Source organism: Petaurus breviceps, unplaced genomic scaffold, assembly GCF_028583685.1.
Source record: "Petaurus breviceps papuanus isolate PSGF00001 unplaced genomic scaffold, PetGlider_PUasm1.0 98, whole genome shotgun sequence".
In the NCBI taxonomy this organism is placed as follows: domain Eukaryota; kingdom Metazoa; phylum Chordata; class Mammalia; order Diprotodontia; family Petauridae; genus Petaurus; species Petaurus breviceps.
Genome location: NW_027187460.1, coordinates 17,139,581 through 17,160,574, shown reverse-complemented (window position 1 = coordinate 17,160,574; position 20,994 = coordinate 17,139,581). Strand labels below are relative to the sequence as shown.

Below are 20,994 nucleotides of genomic sequence, written 5' to 3'. Positions count from 1 at the left end.
TCTATTGTGGTTGTTCAGTCATATCCAATTCTCCATGACCCCATTTGAGGTTTTCTTGGCACAGAGACTGCAGTAGTTTGCCATTTCTTTCTCCAACTCATTTTACAGATGAAGAAACTGAGGCAAGCAGAGTTAAATGACTTACCCAGGGTCACACAACTAGTATGTGTCTGAGGCCAGATGCGAACTCAAGTCTTCCTGACTCCAGGCCTGATTTTCTATCCACCTCACCACTTAGCTATTCATCACTACAGTTCTGGAATAATGGGGAAAACACTGGATTGGGATTCAGGGGACCTGGATTCCTAACTCTGGTGTTTAATCTTGGACAAGTCAATTGCGCACTCTGGGCCTCAGTTTCCTTTTCTATAAAACAAGGGGTTAGGGTGGCTAGGTGGTGCAGTGAATAGAGCACCGGCCCTAAAGTCAGGAGGACCTGAGTTCAAATCCAGTCTCAGACACTAGATCACCCTTAATAGCCACGTGACCTTAGACAAGTCACTTAACCCCAATTGCCCTGCTTTCCCCCTCCAAAAAAAGGCAAAAAACAAAAAAACAAAAAAAAGGGGGTTAGACTAAAATGATCTCTAACATCCCATTGGGATCTAATATTTTGTGTTCTTCCTTCTTGCCCCCCCTTTTTTTTCTCTGCAGGCCCTTATCCAGTCTTCTACTATCATGCCCCAAACCTCAGTCCCTGTGGAGGACACCTCATCACGCCCTCAGTTCTGTAAGTGGCCATGTGAGTGCCCCCCAACCCCACCCCGATGCCCCCCTGGCATCAGCCTGATCACTGATGGCTGCGAGTGTTGCAAAGTGTGTGCCCAGCAGCTCGGGGACAATTGTACTGAGGCAGCCACTTGTGACCCTCACCGGGGCTTGTACTGTGACTACAGTGGGGACCGCCCGAGGTACGCAATAGGAGTGTGTGCACGTAAGTGACCTCCCTACAGTAAACTGCTAGGCTTAGCTCTCTTGTGCATAGACCCTAACCATGTCACTCTTCTGCTCAAGACCCTGCAATGGCTCCTGAAGGCCTGCCTGGTATTCAAGATCCTCCATGGTCTGGTGCTACCCCACCTTTTCTACTTTCCTTCCACATTTCTCTGTTTTATGTGCTCCGAGCTCCCATCAAACTAGGATAATTCTGGCCCTCCAGGACCCTATGCTTTCCTGCTTCTCTAGATGCTGGTCCCCATGCAAGGAACATCTATCCTGCCCCTGCTCCACTAAATGCCTACACTTATATCCACTAAGCCCTACCAAGTGTTTCCCCTTCCAGAAGGACTTCTCTGCCCCCACCCTGCAATCAGCAGCAACTGCTCACTTCAGACTTGATAATATTTTATTTTCTCCCTCTTGTCAGTCCCCAATATATTTTATTATAATTATTTGTGCATGTGACATATTCCTCACTACACTGTGAGGCACACAGTAGGTATTTAATAGTGGTACTAAAAAGGAAGCAAAACAAACTTACGGCTTGCTGAATTTGTTGCATGCTCTTTGGAGAAAGGAAAATAGTAGGAAGGGAAAGGTACTTCCATAAGTTTATCCCATGATGACAAATAAGATAATTTCTTTCCACAATGAGCTTATTATAGTCTAGTTGGGGAAATGGAACCTGTGGTAAAATTACTGTAATGTGCGTTCAGATATGATTCATGCATGAAAGGAACACAAAGTACCTTGAAACTTAGGTAGGGGGAAAGATCCTTTTTCATGAAAGAATCAGGGAAGGTTTCATAGAGGAGGTGACATTGGAACTGGGATTTTAATCATTATGTTACAAAACAAAAGAATAGAGCTAACAGTGCAAAAGACAATCCTTACCCTTGAGGATCTCACAAACTAATGGGGCAGACAACAAGAAAACAAATACATACAAATAAGTTATATGCTGAATAAAGAGAAAAAATTACCAGAGGGAAGGCACTAGAATTAAGAGGAGTTGGGAAAGGCTCCTGTGGAAGACAATATTTGGGCCAGGACCTGTTCAGGGTCACACAGCTAGTAAGTTGTCTTAGGCTAGATTTGAACTCTTGAAGATGAGTCTTATTGACTCTAGGCCCAAATACTCTATCCACTACACCATCTAGTTGCCCTGCTGGGTGGACACTGATAGGCAAAATGATGGGATTTGAAGGGAATTAACTTTAACCATCCCCAGAGGAAAATCTCTCCTCTAACTGGTATCTGGGAGTCCATCATTTGTGATTCGTTCTTTTAGGGGTAGTACCACGTTCTCTTTTAAATCTTTGAAAAGGAGAATGAGCTTGAGAAGGTGCAAGGAAGGCTGAGTGAAAAAATAGACGAAGGGAAGCAATAGGCAGGAAATAGGGCCGTAGGGAGGGCACTGAATTTGTAGTCAGGCTAGAGCTCCGTTCAAACTCTGCTTCCAATCTGTATGACCCTGGGCTAGTTACTTAACTTTCTGTGCCTTTGTTTCATGATCTATAAAGCCAGGCACTCAGTGACTGTGATGACCCCTGTTAGGCCTGAATCTATAACCTTATAACTTCACAAAACTCAGTTTTGACAAGTACCAGACTTATTGCTTTGATAGTAGAGTGGAAGGGAAAGCGTACAGGACTTGACATCTGCAGCTGGTTTCAAAATCCACTAATCTCTGGGCCTCCATTTCCTCCCTTGTAAACTAGGGATAATAACACTTGTACTGTTCACTTCCCAGGATTGATATGAGATAATTTTAAAAATTATCTAATTATTAAATTATTTAAAATAATATTTTAAATTTATTTTTAAATTTTAAAACCTTAAATGCCCCCAAAATATGAACTATTATTATTTCTCACATATATACATACATAATTATTTATCAGTGTGTGTATGCATGTGTATATGTGTGTATGTATTTGGAGGAGTAGATACAAGGGAAAAGAAGGGATTGGGGAGAATATGAGAGAATAAGAATTTATATAGTACCTACTATGTGTGATAGTCTCTATGTTAAGTACATTGACACATATTATCTCCTCTGATCCTCACAACAATCCTGTGAGGTAGGTATTGTTATATTTTCTCTACAGTAGAGGAAATTGAGGTAGAAAAGAGGTCTAGAGATTTTCCCAGGGTCACCCAGCTAATAAGTATCTGAGGCTAGATTTGAACTCAGGTCTTCCTGACTCCTGCTACCTAGCTGCCTCCTTTATTGCAAAGAGGCAAATTTAAACTTGATAATGAAAAAAACTTCCAGCCAATTCCTATCCAAAAGTGAAGCAAGCTACCCCTGGAAGAAGTCAAAGAGAATCATGTGCTAAAAGGGAACTCAAGTCCATCTAGTTCAGCTCCTTGTGACATTTAAAAAGGTTCAAGAGACATAGTTTCTGGATAATTTAATCATTTATTAATAAGGTCAGAAGGTCATTAATAAAAGGATGGTCACTTGGCCATGTCTCTTAGACCAAAGTCCCCTAAAGGCAGTGGGGTCATAGTATATATACCCTTCAAAGAGGAGGTGTTCCTGAGGGGTGGCAGTCAACTCGGACTGGCTAACACAAAGACAGGTGTGGGCTATACTAAAATGAAGGTCATCGGGTACCTGACTTAGGTCATTCAAACCTTGGTCAGAAAGATTTCCATTTCCATATCACCTGTATTGATAATAGGGAGAATTAACCTCTCCCCAGGCCTGTCTGAGCAAACACAATGAGCAGGAATATAGTCATTAACCCATACTTGGAATTTCTTTTACTATCTGCTTAGATCTTGGCTTGAGTAAATCTCCAAGAGAGATTTCCCCTACTGGTTGGTTTCTGGATGAGGAAGTAGAAAAGGGGGAAAACCTTGGTCCTAATAAAATAATTAACTATTAAATATGAAAGAAATATTAATTTCTCACATCCCCCATTTTACAGCTGAGGAAACTGAGGCCTTGTTCAAAGTCACACAGGTGGAAAGTAGCAAAGCCAGGATTTTGATCCCAGGTCCTCCAGTGTTCTTTTCACCATGCCATGCTTCCTCCATTGTAGAAAGGATTCTTCTTCAGGGATAGGTTGTACTAGATGACCACTGAAGACTCTTCTAACTCCGAAATTCTGTGATTCTGGGGTGGGACGCAAAAATGTAGTTACTACTGGGTAGGTGTCCAGAGGAAAGGGAAATCTCTAGTGGAGTGACCCAGAGATTGTCCTGTGGCACTTGCAGGCTCGTAATTTTTAATCACTATATTGGATGAATGAGTAGATATCATGTTTGTCCAATTTGAAGATGACCCAAAGCTGGGAGTGATGGTGGACACTTGTTTAGTTGTTCATTTGTATCCAACTCTTTGTTACCCCATTTGGGATTTTCTTGACAGAGGCACTGGAATAGTTTGCTATTTCCTTTCCCAGCTCATTTCCCAGATGAGAAAACTGAAGCAGAGTTAAGTGACTTGCCCAGGGTCACACAACTAGTAAATGTCTGAGGCTAGATTTGAATTTAGGAAGATAAGCCTTCCTGACTCTAGGCCTGTTACTCTATCCACTACACCATCTAGCTACCAAGTATGGACTAGATATGTCTAATTCCTCTTCCAACTCCAAATCATCTAGTCCTATAAAACAAAAGACAGAACAGGGTTTAGCCTTGTGTCAACTAGAGGGAAGGTGTTTATTATTCCAGGTCCTGGGACAGAAGGCCACAAGTCCATCTTTCCAGATTGATAAGATCTGGCAGGGTTTATGTTCAACTCATAGAGGCTCTGAGGACCCAGGATCACGTACATACATCACAAGGCATTCCAGGAGGGTTTTACTGGAAGAATTATTATCATCATAATAATTGTTTTATTATCATTAGTTGTAATAGTTGTCATCACATTTAATTATGATGATAGCATGCCGTCCCCACAATAAAGGAGATTTAGTGGTCTAGCAAAAAGATTCCTAGACTTGGAATCAGAAAGAATCAGGTTCAAATCTGAACTCTGTCCCTTACTAACTGTGTTTCTTAAACATAATGAGTTTCAGTTTCTTTCATTTTAAAATGGGAATAGTAATATGTATTACATCTATTTCATAGTACTCTGTAGAAAGTGTTTCATAAAATGCCATTGACTTTCATTGGGATGCAGATTATACTAGTTGAGGTCCTTTCAAACACTGAAATTCTATGATTTTAGGGAGAAAGTGCAAATATTTGTACCCCCATTTTATATGACCAAGGAAATTGAGATTCTGGGAGGTAAAGAGATTTGTCAGTGGTCATACTTCAAACTAATGACAAATCTAGGAATCAAACCAAGGTTTTTCAATTCCAGAGCTGTGATTAGAGTGAGGTCAATGAAACTGCCACAAAGCAGAAAATTCATGGGGTAGACTCATCCTGGCAGTGCTTAATTTCCCCTCAGCAGCTTAGAAAGCTCATGATATCTTAGGGTATAAATCTCTGACTCCCACCCCACCCCCTTTTTTGAGGCAAGCAGGGTTAAGTGACTTTCTCAGGATCACACAGCTAGTAAGTGTCTAAGACTAGATTTGAACTCAGGTCCTCCTGACTCCAGGGTCAGTGTTCTGTCCACTGTGCCACCCAGCTGCCCCTGACTCCCACTCCTTGATCCATACTACCAAGTTACTTCCACATCCACCAGTGTGACTTGTTCCAGGTACATTGTTAGCTCTCTCTCTCTGTCAATGCCTAGTCAGGTGTTCTTTTCACCTCTTGGAGACCAAACACCCTCTATGGTACCTTTATCCCCTAACCTGAAGAGTCTAAGCTCCTCTTTCCATTATACCACAGTAACTTCCCTGCTAAGAACCATACCCCATTATTGGTAGTGGTTCCTGTCTGTGTATTTGCAGAAATGGTTGGTGTAGGCTGTGTCCTAGATGGGGTGAGATACAGGAATGGCCAATCTTTCCAGCCCAACTGCAAGTTCAACTGCACTTGCATCAATGGGGCTGTGGGTTGCATTCCACTATGCACCAACTCTCGTCCACCACGTCTTTGGTGCCCCAGCCCTAAGAGGATCAAGATGGCAGGCCGATGCTGCGAGCAGTGGATCTGTGATGATTCCAAAAAACCTCGGAAGAACTTGCCACGACACATCTCTCCCTCAGGTAAGGACAGGGGAAAAGAGAGGTTCCTGGCCTTGGGGTGGACAGGTTGGGAAGAATTTGGACTTCCATTTCAACTCTAACAATGAGTTCACACAATGGTCCTGTGTTTGCTCTGCAACCAGTCACTCCATTAAAAAGTAGGATAACTTTACTATTGAGGGTCTGCAATGTGACTAACATTCTCCCCATCCATGCTGTATGGGATACAAAGAAAACTAAAGCAAGATTGCTGTCTTCCCAAAGTTTACATTATAACAGAGAAGATAAGGTAGAAAGATGAAAACTGACATTGGAAGCAAGAGTGGCAAAGTTCAAATCCTTTCTCTGGTAAAAATTATAAGTGAGATCATCACTTAGCCTCTCAGTGCCTCAGGCAACTCAAAAACTATAATTTACAGATGAGTTATGGACCAATATTAGTGGAGGGAATTTCCATGCCAAGAACTCCCCACACAGATGAACTCATGAGTGCGTACCTCTCTTCCCCCGCGCCTTCAAAAATATATTGCTGACAGTACTAGAAGGGGTATTAGAGGTTATCTCGTCTGACCCCTCATTTTATTGATTAAAAAAAATTGATTGCCATGGAAAGTAAATGACCTGTTCAAGGACTTATAACAAGGTAATAGCAGAATAGAGATTAGAACAGAGAATCACAGGATTTAGAGAAATCGTCTCATCTAAACTCCACATTAAAGAGACAAACTCAAGTCCTCTGATTTGACGCCAGTGCTCTTCCCATCACATGATGCTAGGCCTTCTGAGCTCAATTCAATTCAATAAACATTTATTAAGCATCTACTATGTGCCAAATACCATGTCAAGCATTGGAGAAATAAAAAAAGGCAAAAAATAATAATCCCTGCCCTCAAAGAACTCGAAATCTAATGAAGAGAGTATAATATGCAAACAAATACATAGAAAATAAGCTATAGACAAGATAAAGAGGAAATAATTAATAGAGGGAAGGCACTGGAATTAAGAGGGGTTGGGAAGGCTTCCTGTAGGAGGTGGGATTTTGGTTGGAAATTGAAGGAAGCCAGGGAGGTGGAACATTCCAGGAACAGGAGAGAGCAAGAGAAAATGTCATAAGTCAAGAGATGGAGTGTATTGTTCATGGAACAACCAGGGAGCCAATATCACTGGATCAAAGATGCTGCTAGAAATGTCAGACAGTACAATGATATGAATCAAGCAATAAAGTAAATATTTATTAAATGTCTACAATGTGCCAGGGACTGTTCCAGGTACAAAGAAAGAACTGCTCACAATTAGCTTATTCTAATGTCACTTTAAGATTTCCAAAGTGCATTCCCGAAAGCAACCTGATGAGTTCAGTGATATAAATGTTCTTAAATTTCCATTTTTATAAAAAAGGAAACAGAGAGTCAGAATAATGAAGTGATTTTCTCATGGTCATATAACTATATCAGAGACTTGAGCCCAGGTCGCCTGACTACCAATACAGCACCAAACCTTTCCTTAGTAACTACTCCAAGGGGTCAGTATAGAAGGGTCAGTCAGGACCTGTTCTTGCCACAAATAAGCAAAAAAGAAACCATTGTCTACCACACACAAGTCTCCAGGAAAATCAAGGTAAGTGAGGCAAGCTGCAACAGCTCTCTGCCAAGCCTGTGGTTCCATGACTGGGGGATCTGTGTTGGGGGTGGGGTGGGGGTGGGGGGAGGTGCTGCTCCTGAGACAGGCTAGAAAGCCAGTAACATGTGTTCTAGTGGAAGCCACTTGGTTATTGCAGATCCAGGGCCATGGTGACCTAGAAACAAAACAAAAATTGATGTATCCTATGAATCAAGCCAATTGCTTCAGGGCTGCTGAGCTCAGTTGTTCAATCTCTCTCCTTCTCTCTCTCTCTCTCTCTCTCTCTCTCACACACACACACACACACACACACACACCTCCTTCCTTTTTCATTTTTCTCACTTTTATCCTTTTTTCTTTCCTCCTTTAAAAAACATGTCCTTGTTTTTCTCTCCTCCTCCTCCCCCATTCTCAGAAATATAAACTCTTGGAGATCAGCTAGCCCAACCCTATCATTTCATAGCTGAAGAAAATGTACCTAGAGAAATGAAATAGATTTCCTAATGTGGCCTCTGGGATTCACACCTGGTTCATCTGAGAAATTACCCCAGGCTTAAGGTTCTTTCTTAACACCTACTCAAAACCATAAATCACGAGTCCCAGACCATGTTTACTTCTATCAGTCAGCCACAAGAAACATTAATCCAAATAAAAGATATTTAGTAGAACAACATGGCAGATAAAGTGCCAAAAGAAAACTCCCCTATGCATCCATGGAAAACATTCTCCTACATGTTGCCAAGATGCCAATGGGGAGGACACACCCCCAGAAAATGAATGTGATCAGAAAACTACCACAAAGTACACACTTGTAGGGAAAACATGAATCCAGGGAACATGTGCAGAAAAGGATTCATGGAATAAGGACACACGTATGATGATACACGTGGCCCAGGCACTCACATGGCAAGGACAACTCTTAACTGGGTCATTCCATGAATACTGATCCAACTTCAGATACTTACTAGCTGGGCAAGTTTATCCTTCTGTCTGCCTCAGTCTCCTCATCTTTAAAATGGGGATAATAATAGCAACCTATCTCCCAGCATTGCTGTGATGATAAAATGAAGTAATAGTTATAAAGCACTTTTCAAACCTCAAAATAACCTGATATATTAGTCATGATGATGATGATGATGATGATGATGATGATGATGATGATGATGATGATGATGATGGCGGCAGTGTCATCAGTCTGTTCCCTGCTAGGCATTGTATCTCTTTTCTGCCCTAGGGATGCTGCAGTTTTAATGGTCTGGTGGTCAATGCTGGGCAAGTTCTATCTGCTAAACATAATTCCACTAATCATAATCAGCCTTTGGCATTGTCTCAACCTACCAGCTTCTGAGATATATCTCTACAGGGTCACCAGCTAGGCAACCAAGGCTCCTGTCTTCTAGGGCATGGTGAGCAGAATGTTTCTCCTTGATAAAGGCAGGACCATTCCTAGCCAGAAGCTATGAGCCATCACACTTTTCTAAGGGGCTTCAGAACAAAAGCCAGGTAGAGCACTTTCAGGTTGAAATTAAGTCTTTTCCTTTAATTCGGAGTCTGGGTTGGGCTATAGTCAAATCTCTTTTAATTTAGGGATAAAAATCCCTTATTACTCCCATTTTCAACTCCTTATGATGATCTTATACCTTAAAATCCATTTGGGAAGACTATACCTGAGAATTTGCAGAGCTGTGTGGAAGCTAGGCAATGAAGCCCCCTTCTAGAATCCTGTTTGAGTTGAAATGAATCCAAGTCAGAGCAAAAACGATGGAAGATGGAAAGGTCATTACCCTCCACTTTCCTGGTCCACATTCCTGTTTATTATCTATATCTGCCAACAGGGAAGCCTCTGACTTTCCTGCTGTATTCTGACCAATGAAAAACATCACTGTCTCTCAAAATAAGTGGCAAAGCCAGGAATCAAACCCAAGCTTTTCTGACTCCAAGTACAATGCTTTTATCTTTCTACTATTTTCTATCTAGCAGGCCATCTCTCCCCATTGTCTCCTACAGATACAAAGGAAGATGTACTCATATTTTATGCCAAAGGTTTCCAAACACCTGATCTCTTATACCAAGCTTTATGCTCTTTCAAAACACTCTCCCATCTCTTACCTCATTTGATGCTTGCAAAAAGCCTAGGGGTAGAGGCAAGAGACGCATATGTTATCCATAGTAAAGATATCAGAAGCCCAGAAAGGGTTTACCCAGGACCACACAGCTAGTGAAAGTCACAGCCAACTCTAGATAATGGAATATTAAAGCTAGAGGGAACCTTGGAAATTGTCTAATCATACCCACCCATTTTATAGATGAGGAAACTGAAACCCAGAGAGGGTACCCAGTTAGCAGCAGGGTTGGGATTTTAGTCCATTGTTCTTTCTACTTCTTGTTGTTTTTCAGTCATGTCCAACTCTTTGTGATTCATGTTTGAGGTTTTCTAGGCAAAGATACAGGAGTAGTTTGCCATTTCCTTCTCTAGATAATTTTACAAATGAGGAAACTGAGGCAAACAGGGTAAAGGGACTTGCCCAGGGTCACCCAGCTAGTAAGCGTCTGAGGTCAGATTTGAACTCAGAAAAGAATCTTCCTGACTCTAGGCCCAGTGTTCTATCCACTGCACCACTTAGATGCCCTTCTTTCTACTAACATTCTGCTACTTCTCCTGCTTTCAGACTAGTATTCATTTCACTTGCTCATCGCTGTCCCCTAGCTTTCAAGTTCACACTTGTAGACTCACTAATATTCCTGGGAAGATCAGATGAATTCTTGTTTGCAGAGATGGGGAAAAGGGCATCCATGGACCCCATGACCCTGTTCTTGACCCTTTCCTCATTTTTCTTTACCCTCTCACTTGGTGACCCCCTCAACTATTGTGGGTTACATTACCATGCAGATAGCTCCCAATTCTATATATCAAACCAGTCTCCCTCCTTCACTCTATTCCCACATCACTAACTTACTGGATATTTCCATCTGGATGTCCTATAAGCATCTCAAACATGTCATATCTAAAACTGAACTCATCTTCCCTCTCCCCTGTCCCTAAATCTACCCCTTTTGGGAACTTCCCTATGACTATTCAGGGCATCAGCATCCTTGGAGTTTCCCTGAGTTGAAGCCTTAAAGTTACCCTCATCTCCTCACCCCACCCCCCTATATCAAATAGGCTGCCCAAATCTTGTTACTATTTCCACAACAACTTTTCAATATGGTACCTACACACACACACACACACACACACACACACACACACACACACAATTACCACTCTAGTTATAGTCGTCAGCACCTGGATTATTGCAATGGCTACCTAATGGGTCTGCCTGCTTCCAGATCCTCCTCACAACAATCCATCCTCCACATAGTCACCAAAGCCTCTTTCCTAAGGTAGAGATATAACCGTGTAACTACCCTACTCAATAAACTTCTGTGGCTCCTTATTACCTCTATGATCCATTGTAAACCATTCTATTTTATATTTAACTCTCTTTACAACTTTACCCTTTCCTACCTCTCCATACATTACTTCCCTACATGCACTTTAAGGTTTAACTATTCTAGCCACTCACTGTTTTTCACATGCATTGTTCCATCTCTTGCCTTGGTGCCTGTGGTTGACCGTCCTTATCTCTACCTCTTAGAATCCTTAGCTTTCATTGAGACTCAACTCAACTGAAGCACATCCTTCATATGAACCCATTTTAACATTATGTAGTTAGGTGGTGCATTGGGTAGAGCTTAAAGACAGGATAAACCTAAGTTCAAATTCAGCCTCAGCTACTTCCTAGCTTTTGGACAAGTCACTTAACCTCAGTTTGCTCATACATAAAATGGGGAAAATAATAGCACTCACTTCCCAGGGTTGTTATGAGGATCAAAAAAATGAGATAATTATGAAGTATTCAGCCCAGTATCTGACACAGTAGGCATCACATAAATGTTGGCTATTGTTACTACAAAGCCTCTTCTGATTCACTTAGCTGCTAGTGCCTTCCCATCCAAAGTTCCTTTATGTTAGCTTTTATATACTTACATAATACATACATGTCATCTCTCTTAGTAGAATGTAATCTCCCTGAGGGCAGGGCTGTTTTATTTTGTCTTCACATACCCAAAGTCTAGCATAATGCCTATACATAGTAGGTGCTTAATAAATGCCTATTGATTGGTTGAAATAAGGGATCTCTGCCTAATAGCTGAGGACCAAGCATAACTTTCTTTGCAATATCTTTTTTTGAGCTTATCAGGATTTTTTCCTCAGCCCAGGGATGAGGAAGTTAGAGAACAGAAAAGGAAATTAGAGATAAAATAGGGTTCTAGTTGTTGAGAGGCAGTTTTGTACAGTGGAAAGAACACTGTTTGCATAGTCAGAGGATGTGGCTTCAAATTCTGCTTCTTTCACTTCCAACCTTTGGAACCTTGGGCAAGTCTCCACCTCTCTGGGCCTCACTTTCTTCATCTGAAAAATGAGGGGGGTTTAGGAAGAACCATTTACATAGTGACCATCATGGAATTAAAGAAAAAACTTTGAAAGACTTCAAATCTCTGATCAGTTTAATAACCAATCATGACTTCAGAAAACTGGTGACAAGGTGGACATCTCACCTCTCAGCAAAGAGGTGACAGACTAGAAGAGTAGAAAGAGACATATGTTTAAAGACACAGCCAACATATTGACTTGTTGCCTGACTCTACTTACTGGGTACAAGAGAGAGCTCCTACTGATAGAGTGGGGGAGGCAGAGAGTGGTCAGATAATGAAAAAGGAGGTGGAGGAGAAGGAGGAAGAGAAGGAAGAAGGAGGAAAAGAAGAAACTTTTTTTTTTAAAGCACAAAAGACAGCAGAAGGAAGTTCAGAAGGAAACAGAGACAAGTGAGGGAATTTTTGTCACTTGTGTTAAATTTAATATGAATTTTAAAATCTATTTAACAGAAGTTCTCAGTTTTACATACTAACTATTTTTCTGTTCTTTGTATACTGAAATGTTCATGTTTCCTATATTCTTAATAAAAGAGAATATTTAGATAACTGGATATACAGGTAAAGATGATGGAAACGATAGATTAGATAGATAATAGGCAGGAAGATGATAGATAGATAGATAGATAGATAGATAGATAGATAGATAGATAGATAGAAAGGTAGATAGATAGAGGATAGAGAGATACAAAGGTAGATAGATAGACAGGTGGACATATAGATGGATGGACAAATAGACGGATGGACAGATGGATGGATGGATAGATGGATGGATAGATAGATAGATAGATAGATAGATAGATAGATAGATAGATAGATAGATAGATAGATAAAAATAAAGTGAGAGGGTTGACATCATTGGTCTCTAAGGTCCATCCCTTCTCTAAATCTATCATACTATAATCTTCCTGTCACTCACAGCTTCTGAAAGAGACATTGAGTCATGGCAGAAGAACTGTATTGTCCATACATCTTCCTGGAGTCCCTGTTCTAGGAGCTGTGGGATGGGAATCTCTATCAGAATCTCCAACAACAATGAGCAATGCCAATTGTCAAAGGAGAGTCGCCTGTGTAACCTGAGACCCTGTGAGGTGAACATCACCCAGCACATCAAGGTAGGAGCTACTTCTCCATAAGATTGAAGGTTCTCTCAACATGTGGTCTGGCTGTTTTGCAGAATCTCAAATTAACTCTGAGTCATCTGTTTTCTCCTTGAACACCTTCAGTGTCAGGGAACTCACTACCTCACAAGAAAGGTCATTCTATTATTAGATGACTTTACTTGTTAAGAAAAGCATATTGTAGCTCATGGCATATGCAAGTTTTTATTCATTCATTAGAAATCTGTCCCTCATATTGAGCTAAAATCATCCTCTTTTTAACCCTTCCCTCTTCCTCCTTCCATTCTAAGTTCAATCAATCAATAAACATTTATTAAACACCTATGTCAGTCAGGCATTATGCTAAGCACTGCACTGGGAATATAAAAACAGACCAAGGACAGTCCCTGCCCTCAAGGACTTTAATTTTGCTTTTTGTGATTAAATTCTGGCTCTGCCTTTTCTTTGTTATCTGACCTTAGGCAAACCACTTCACTTCTGCAGGACTCAGTTTTCTCATCTATAAACTTAGGATCTGTAATGTTCTTTTACAGTTAACCCAACTAGACTGCTTGTCATCCCCTAATTTCACCTAGCCCTTTCCCATATCTCTGTCTTTGCTTAAGTTCTTGTGATATGGTTTTAGGGGTACGGGGATCCCAAAACTATCAAGGTACAGCGCAGTCATCTGGAAAGAATTCACAGACTCAAGCAGTCTTTCAGTCTAGTGGCAAAAAGTTTATTATAATGCTAATAAAGTGGGTGGAGCTCCGTAGGAAACTTGCAACTTAATGGAGGTGAATCTAAAGCTTATAGGGAAAAAGTACAGTGAATGCTAATTAGGTGGTCAGGGTGGGATCAAGGAGTGGTCAATTCCTAACTGACCTATTCCTAAAGGAACATACAGTTTCTATACCTTGGGCATAGGTGTCATTCTCTACTGGCATGACTGCCCTGTTTGTACAAGATAACCTTGGGAGTTGACGTCTATAGCTTGACCTCTGAATTGTATATGGTAACTGTGGGAACCAGGACGTGGTAGTTCTGCTGGTACAAGATAGCCCTGTTTATACAAGGAAAATTCTACAGAGGTCAGCTTGTTCGTGTAACAGGGAGAGATAATTTGCCTCACTGGGGCCCATTCACGAGTTATCGCCAGAGATATGATCCTAGGGCTGGGGTCCAAGCAACCCATCTCTTGGTTTCTAGGAATGGACTTCCTTCTCCTCTTTCTGCTGCTAATAATCACTCCCTTTCTTCAAAATGTAGTTCAAGTGCCATCCTCTCCATGAACTCTTCCCTAACGTTCCCCAGCTGAAAATGATGTCTCTTTAAATTTCTTTTAGCAGTTTGCCTAGACTTCCCCTTCATCTTGATTGCATTCTCTTTGGGATCACAGCAGGAATATTCTGGCAAATGTTGAACAACCAGCTTTCCAGGGGGAAAAAGTTTGTGTAACACATTTAATCTGCATTATTAACATCTTATCCATTACTTTCTTAAAGCTAGGTGATAAAAAAACCAATCAAGTTCTGATTTATAGCCTTTACTAATTTTTGAGGTATAAATATTGACACTGAAAATTTAGTAACGAGCACATCCCTGAATTAATCAGTTTTATATGATCTTCACTTCTTTCACTACCACTTCTGCTCCCTTTCCCCATCACTCTACCATCTCTGTGGAAGTAGAAAGGGATCCCACAAGACTGGGTTTGTTTCGATGTTTGTCTTTGTTTCATGGGTTGTTGTTACTGAGCCATTACAGTCCTGTCCAACTCCCAGGACCAAAAAGAAAAAAAAAATCATCACCAATTATTCAGAATATTTTGAAAAATTTTGTTATTGTATTGTAAAATGAATTTATTTAGTTATTTTTATATGCAGTTATAATCTATTCCTCCCTCTGTTACCACAACCCCATCAGAAAAAAAAATCCTCATCATAAAATGCATAAACAAAACCAATTCCCACATTGGCCATGCCCAAAAATATATGTGTCTTCCTTTGAATTTCAAGTTCATCACCTCTCTGGCAGGAGGTGAATTGTCTAGACCACTTGTCATAAGTGTCTCTATACTTAGCTGGTCTAGTCCTCAGGAAAAAAAAATAATAAAGTCTATTGCCAAGACAGAACAGCCTTTGCAATGTGGCAGAACCCTTGGGAGCTTGTGTTCTGTGGGAATGGCCTCAGAAAATACCAGATCAACACTGTCCTCCCACCCCACCCCCAGCACACACAAATACTCTCTCTCTCTCTCTCTCTCTCTCTCTCTCTCTCTCTCTCTCTCTCTAGTGAGGCCTTAATCCATACACACTTTGATAAATGTAGTATCACCAAATGTATGTGTTAAACAGAATAGGATGCTTCCATTAAGTAAGCTTTCTGGTCCCTCCAGTCCAGCTTTATGTCTCTGATGAGGGTATCAAATGATGTGTTATTGGAGGAGACTGGAGTGTTACCTTCTCTGGAGGTCTCAACACCTGATTGCTTAGCTCCACTTTGATGGCTTGTCTCACAATGAAGGAATAGATATGGACTTACATTTTTACCCACGGTATGGTTGTAGAAAGACAGAAGTAAGGAAAAGAACAAGGAAAAGGGAAATTAAATTTTTAAAGGGTAATACAGAAAAGAGATAAGAGAGCATTAAGAGAACTGGGTTTTAGAGCTAAATCAAGTATTAACTCACTATGTGACCTTGAGCATATCACTTCCTGTTTTTAGGGATCAGTTAGTCAGTAAATAAGCATTTATTTAACACTTTCTTTGTTCCAGACCAGGGGTAGGGAATGTGAAGCCTCAAGGCCAAACGTGTCCTTCTAGGTCCTTGGATACAGCCCTTTGACTGAATCCAAACAATAGTCAAAGGCCTGCACCTGAGGACCTAGAGGGCCATGTGTGGCTTCGAGGTCTCACGTTCTCCACCCCCTGTTCCAGATACTAAAGTCAGTGCTAAAGATACAAAGAATGGCAAAAACAAAACAAAAAAATACAGTCTCTTCTCTCAAGAAACTCACATTCTAATGGGGGAGATGATGTAAATAACTGGATACATATAAGATGTATAGTGATTAGATGGAAGGCAATCTGAGAAGGGAAGGCCCTAGCAGCTGTGTGAGGAAGCAATCATCTTCATTTGTAAAATGAAGAAAGATCAACTAAGGTGATTTCTCATTTGGGGTTTACCATTCTAGAATTCTTGTTCTAACATTCTTTATTCTAAGGATGCTTTCAGTTCTAACATTCTGTGTTTTAATAGTCCTTGTTCTAAGGTCACTTCCTCCTACAAGGTTCTGTGTTCTAACATTCTGTGTTCTCACATTACAAGTTCTAAAGTCTATTCCTGCTCTAACATTATATTCTAATAGTCTGTGCTCTAAGGTCACTTAGAGCTATAAAGTTCTATGTTCTAGCATTCTGTGTTCTAACATTACAAGTTCTAAAGTCTATTCTAATGCTAACATTCTGTGTCCTAATAGTTTACATTCTAAGATCTTAACAGTTCTAATATCCTGTCTTCTAACATACTATGTTCTAACATTCCAAGTTCTAAAGTCCCTTCCAACACTAACACTCTATGTCATGTGTCCCCTCCCAGTTCTAACATTCTGTATAATAGAATTGTTCTTAAATTCTATGATTCCAAGGTAAGAAGGATCACTTAAGTTGAAAGGAAGAGGTCAAATTAGCTAAATGAAGGTAGGCAGTCAACTAAGAGTACTCTTAAGACCAAACTAAATCAATCTCACTTTCTTCTCCTCTAGACAGGGAAGAAGTGCTTGGCTGTGTATCAACCAGAGCTTCCAGTGAATTTTACCATCTCTGGCTGTGTGAGCACCAACAGCTACAGGCCCAAGTACTGTGGAAGCTGCACAGATAATAGGTGCTGCACTCCCTACAAGTCCAAGACCATTGTTGTGAATTTCCAGTGTCCTGATGGCCCAGGCTTCTCCTGGAAACTTATGTGGATCAATGCTTGCTTTTGCAACCTGAGTTGTAGGAACCCCAATGACATCTTTGCAGACCTAGAACAATACCAAGATTATGCAGAAATAGCCAACTAGGCAGACAAAAGGCTAGAGTGGCCTCAAGACCCAGGAGGACCACCTTTCATGGGGTCAAAGGCAACATAGTCTCATAATCTCATCTCTTCCACACTGACATATTCCTTATCCTTCAGAGGCTGCTGCAAGATGCCTGTTGATCAACAGAGCTTGGGTTCTCTCATCTAGATCCTAGTTGAACACCACTTTCTGCCTTAACCCTTAAGTCAAGAAAACTCCCTTCATCTAGCATTTGGAACTATTTGTAGAAAAGACCCAAATGCCTCAAATAGGAAAACCTTGAAACACTATCTACAAATGCTAGCTATTATCAAATGGACAATGTGGTTACTGTTTATTTCATGGTTACCTCACCACCATTTGTAAAGTAGGAAAATGTAGTCACTCCTAACAGGCTTTTCCTTCCCCTTCCAAAATGCTGAGGAGGTTAGGGTAGGGTAAAGATAATACAACATGCTATTTTTCTACTTTCTAGTTCTTTTCCTACAAAAACCTCCATCTGATATCTTTATATTTAATTTCTCTTTGCCTAAGACTTAAATATGAATGGGTCTGCCCTTCAGAAAATCCAACTGGCAAAAATCCAAGCATGTTTAACTGATCGATTATGAGCATTTTTCACCTCATTGATAAACTCATAGCAGGGTCCCATTAACCAGATCTCCCAGTTCATTATGTCTTCTTCAGATAGCTCAAGGTCTAGTCTAGACTCTAGTCTGGTAATAGAGGAAGAAGTAAGGACACATGACATGGAGTCAAGTTCAAGCCCTTTCCCTTACTATGTAAATGACCTTGGACAAGTAGCAAATTCTCTGAGCCATAGTTTAATCTGTAAAATGGATATAATAATCCCTGCCCTTCTATCTCACAGGAGTTTTGTGCAAATCAAACAGAATCATGTTAAAGCTATAAGGTGCTATAGAAATGTGAGCTATTATTAGTAATAACAACAAAAAACATGTTCTGCTGTCTGGGTCATGTCCTAAGTGAACTGGGGTACATTTCGGTATCAACTCTCCCCAGCACAGGGAATTTGAGAAATTCATGGTTAATGCTTCCAGGTCCCTCTATATATCTTTACCAGTCTTTTTGGATACTTTCTCCATGGCTTTCCTTATGACTTTGCCTTGGGAGTCAAATGGAAATGATACCCTGCTGCCCATCATGAAAAACTCTAGAATGAAACATGGGGCAGTGAGGCATCTGCTGTCTATTAACTAATGGGCACAGATGTCATTTAACCCTTTCAGAAATATCAAGTTAGATGTAGAACTTAAATAAAAGTCTAAAGAAGGCTAATATGACTGACCACTCTTGGTTAAGAGCTGGTGGTACCATATCGTGTTCTTATGGAGGCAGAAGCCTGGTGCTGGTTAGGAATAGTAATGTAATGGTACCTGTGATCCAGGTGCATAGGATCTGTAGCCCATGGTAATGTCATGTTGGGTACCATTATTACATTTCTGTAAGTCATGTGATTCGCTGTGGCTTCTGTCCATTCATGAATGTCATCTGTATGTATCCTGGAGAGCAAGGCTCTCTGGAGAACTCCCATCAGTCTTGTATCTGTGTTGTAAGAATAGATTGGGTGGGATGCCTGGTAAAGGAGAAAGAAACTATATTCCTTTGGTCTTATCATTTATAATCTTATTCATTTCATCAGTGTTGTTACTCTGTATGTGGTAAGAAAAGTGATGTAGCTCAAAAACATTATGTCAAATTGTATCTCTGATTTTTCTAAAGGTTTCTAGTTGAACAGAAATGTGTAAACAATGCCTTGCTTAATCGTGAAAATCATTTAACTAATGTTGTAATGGCTGATTGCATATCTTTGTCTATATGTATGTATGTGTATGTGTATATATATAATTTTCAAACTGTGACTTAATATTTAATCTTACAGAGGTATTTTTGTAAAGGATATTTTTAAAGCATAGAGAAATTTATGAGGATTTACAAATAATGGGCAAAATGAGGTTTGTTTCAACATCATGTTTCATGATGTTCTTCATTGTTCATCATTGTATGGTCCTTCTTTACCCAAAGTGGAAAATTTTTATTTCTTCAATCTGAGTTTATGACTTTTCTCCTGAAAAATAATAAATCACCAGCAAAATGATCAATGGACCAGTACAAAGTATTTCCTTTGGGCTTCTAGTGTCAAAAATAAAATAAAAATCTCAAACAGTATTAAAGTAGAATATGGTAAAAATTTACAAACTGTTACTTAACATATCTTTCAATGAGTGATTTCCTCATTTCTTCACTTTCTCTCAACCACCTTCATTGCCCGACATATCCAGTCTGTTGCCCAGGCCTTTCAATTTTGTCTATGCAGTATCTCTAAAATATGCCCCCTTCTCTCTGATGATACTTCCACCATCCTAATGTAGATTCTCATCACCTCACACCTGGGCTATTGCAAAAGTCTGCCTGGCCCATCTCTTCCCACTCTAACCCATTTAGCACCAAAGCGATTTTCCTAGCACACTGGTCTGACCATGTCACATCCCTTACCTTACTCAATAAATTCCAGCGACTTCTTATCATCTCCAGGATCCAACACAAAATGCTCTGTTTGGCATTCAAAGCCTTTCATAACCTAGTCTTCTTTTTAGTCTTACGACTTACCTTCCATTCATGTCTTCAATCCACTGACTGGCCTCCTTGCTGCCCTTCAAATAATGGCTCCGCCCTCCTTTCTGGACCTTTTCTCGGACTGCCTCTATGTCTGGCATGTTCTTCCTCCTCATCTTGCCTCCCAGCTCCCCTGACTTCCTTCAAGTCCTAGCCAAAATTTCACCTTCTATAGGAAGCCTTTCCCAAAGCTTCCTAATTCTAGTGTCTAGGGTCTTCCCTCTCTTGTCTCCTATTTATCCTGAATATAACTTGTTTTTGCATATTTGTTTGCTTCTGGTCTTCTCCCCTTTTCTCTTTCTTTGTATTCCCAACCCTTAGCACAATGCCTCCCACATAGCAGCTGCTCCATAACTGCTTCCTGACTGATTGACTGGTTGAATAAATCTTAGAAGATTTAGGAACTATGCGCCACAAAAATAATTTTATTGAGAGTCAGAGGACATGTTTTCAAAACTCTCCATGCTTCCCCTATGATTCAGAAAAGTGACCTGATTTCTCCAGGCCTCAATTTCCTCATCTAGGAAATAAGGCTATTAAACAGATGATCTCTTTCCAAGTTCCTTCCAACTCTAAATACCACAATGATGGAAATCAGTCTCATTAGGCTGTTGTTCAGTTGTGTTCAACTCTTTGTGACCCCCTTTGGGGTTTTCTTGTCAAAGATACTGGAGTGGTTTGCCATTTCTTCCTCCAGTTCATATTACAGATCAGGAAACTGAGGCAAACAGGGTTAAGTGACTTACCCAGGGTCACACAACTAGGAAGCATCTGAGCTGTGTGCTGAGAGGTATATGTTATTATTATCCTCATTTCACACTGAGGCTGAAAGAGGTTAAGTAATTTGCCCAGGATCACACCAGCTAGTAAATGTCTGAAGCCAGATTCCAATATAAGGAAGATATTTTCTAATAATTGGAGTCATTCTAAAACGGAATAAGCTGTTTCATTAAGTAGTGAGCTCCCTATCACTGATATTTGAAGAAGAAGAAGAAGAAGAAGAAGAAGAAGAAGAAGAAGAAGAAGAAGAAGAAGAAGAAGAAGAAGAAGAAG

At 40.4% G+C, this 20,994-nt stretch overlaps 1 protein-coding gene across 1 annotated transcript in view; it reads left to right on the top strand.

The window, feature by feature from the left end:
• The window catches only part of CCN4 (cellular communication network factor 4), a 51,746-nt gene extending 32,323 nt beyond the window's left edge, over nucleotides 1-19,423 (top strand). Inside the window, exons 2-5 of the mRNA XM_069081106.1 lie at nucleotides 655-934; nucleotides 5,805-6,062; nucleotides 13,059-13,252; nucleotides 17,005-19,423. Coding sequence (XP_068937207.1) covers nucleotides 655-934; nucleotides 5,805-6,062; nucleotides 13,059-13,252; nucleotides 17,005-17,304 — 1,032 coding nt within the window. The 3' untranslated portion in view covers nucleotides 17,305-19,423. The remainder of the gene's footprint in view (nucleotides 1-654; nucleotides 935-5,804; nucleotides 6,063-13,058; nucleotides 13,253-17,004) is intronic.
• Nucleotides 19,424-20,994: the final 1,571 nt, after the last annotated feature.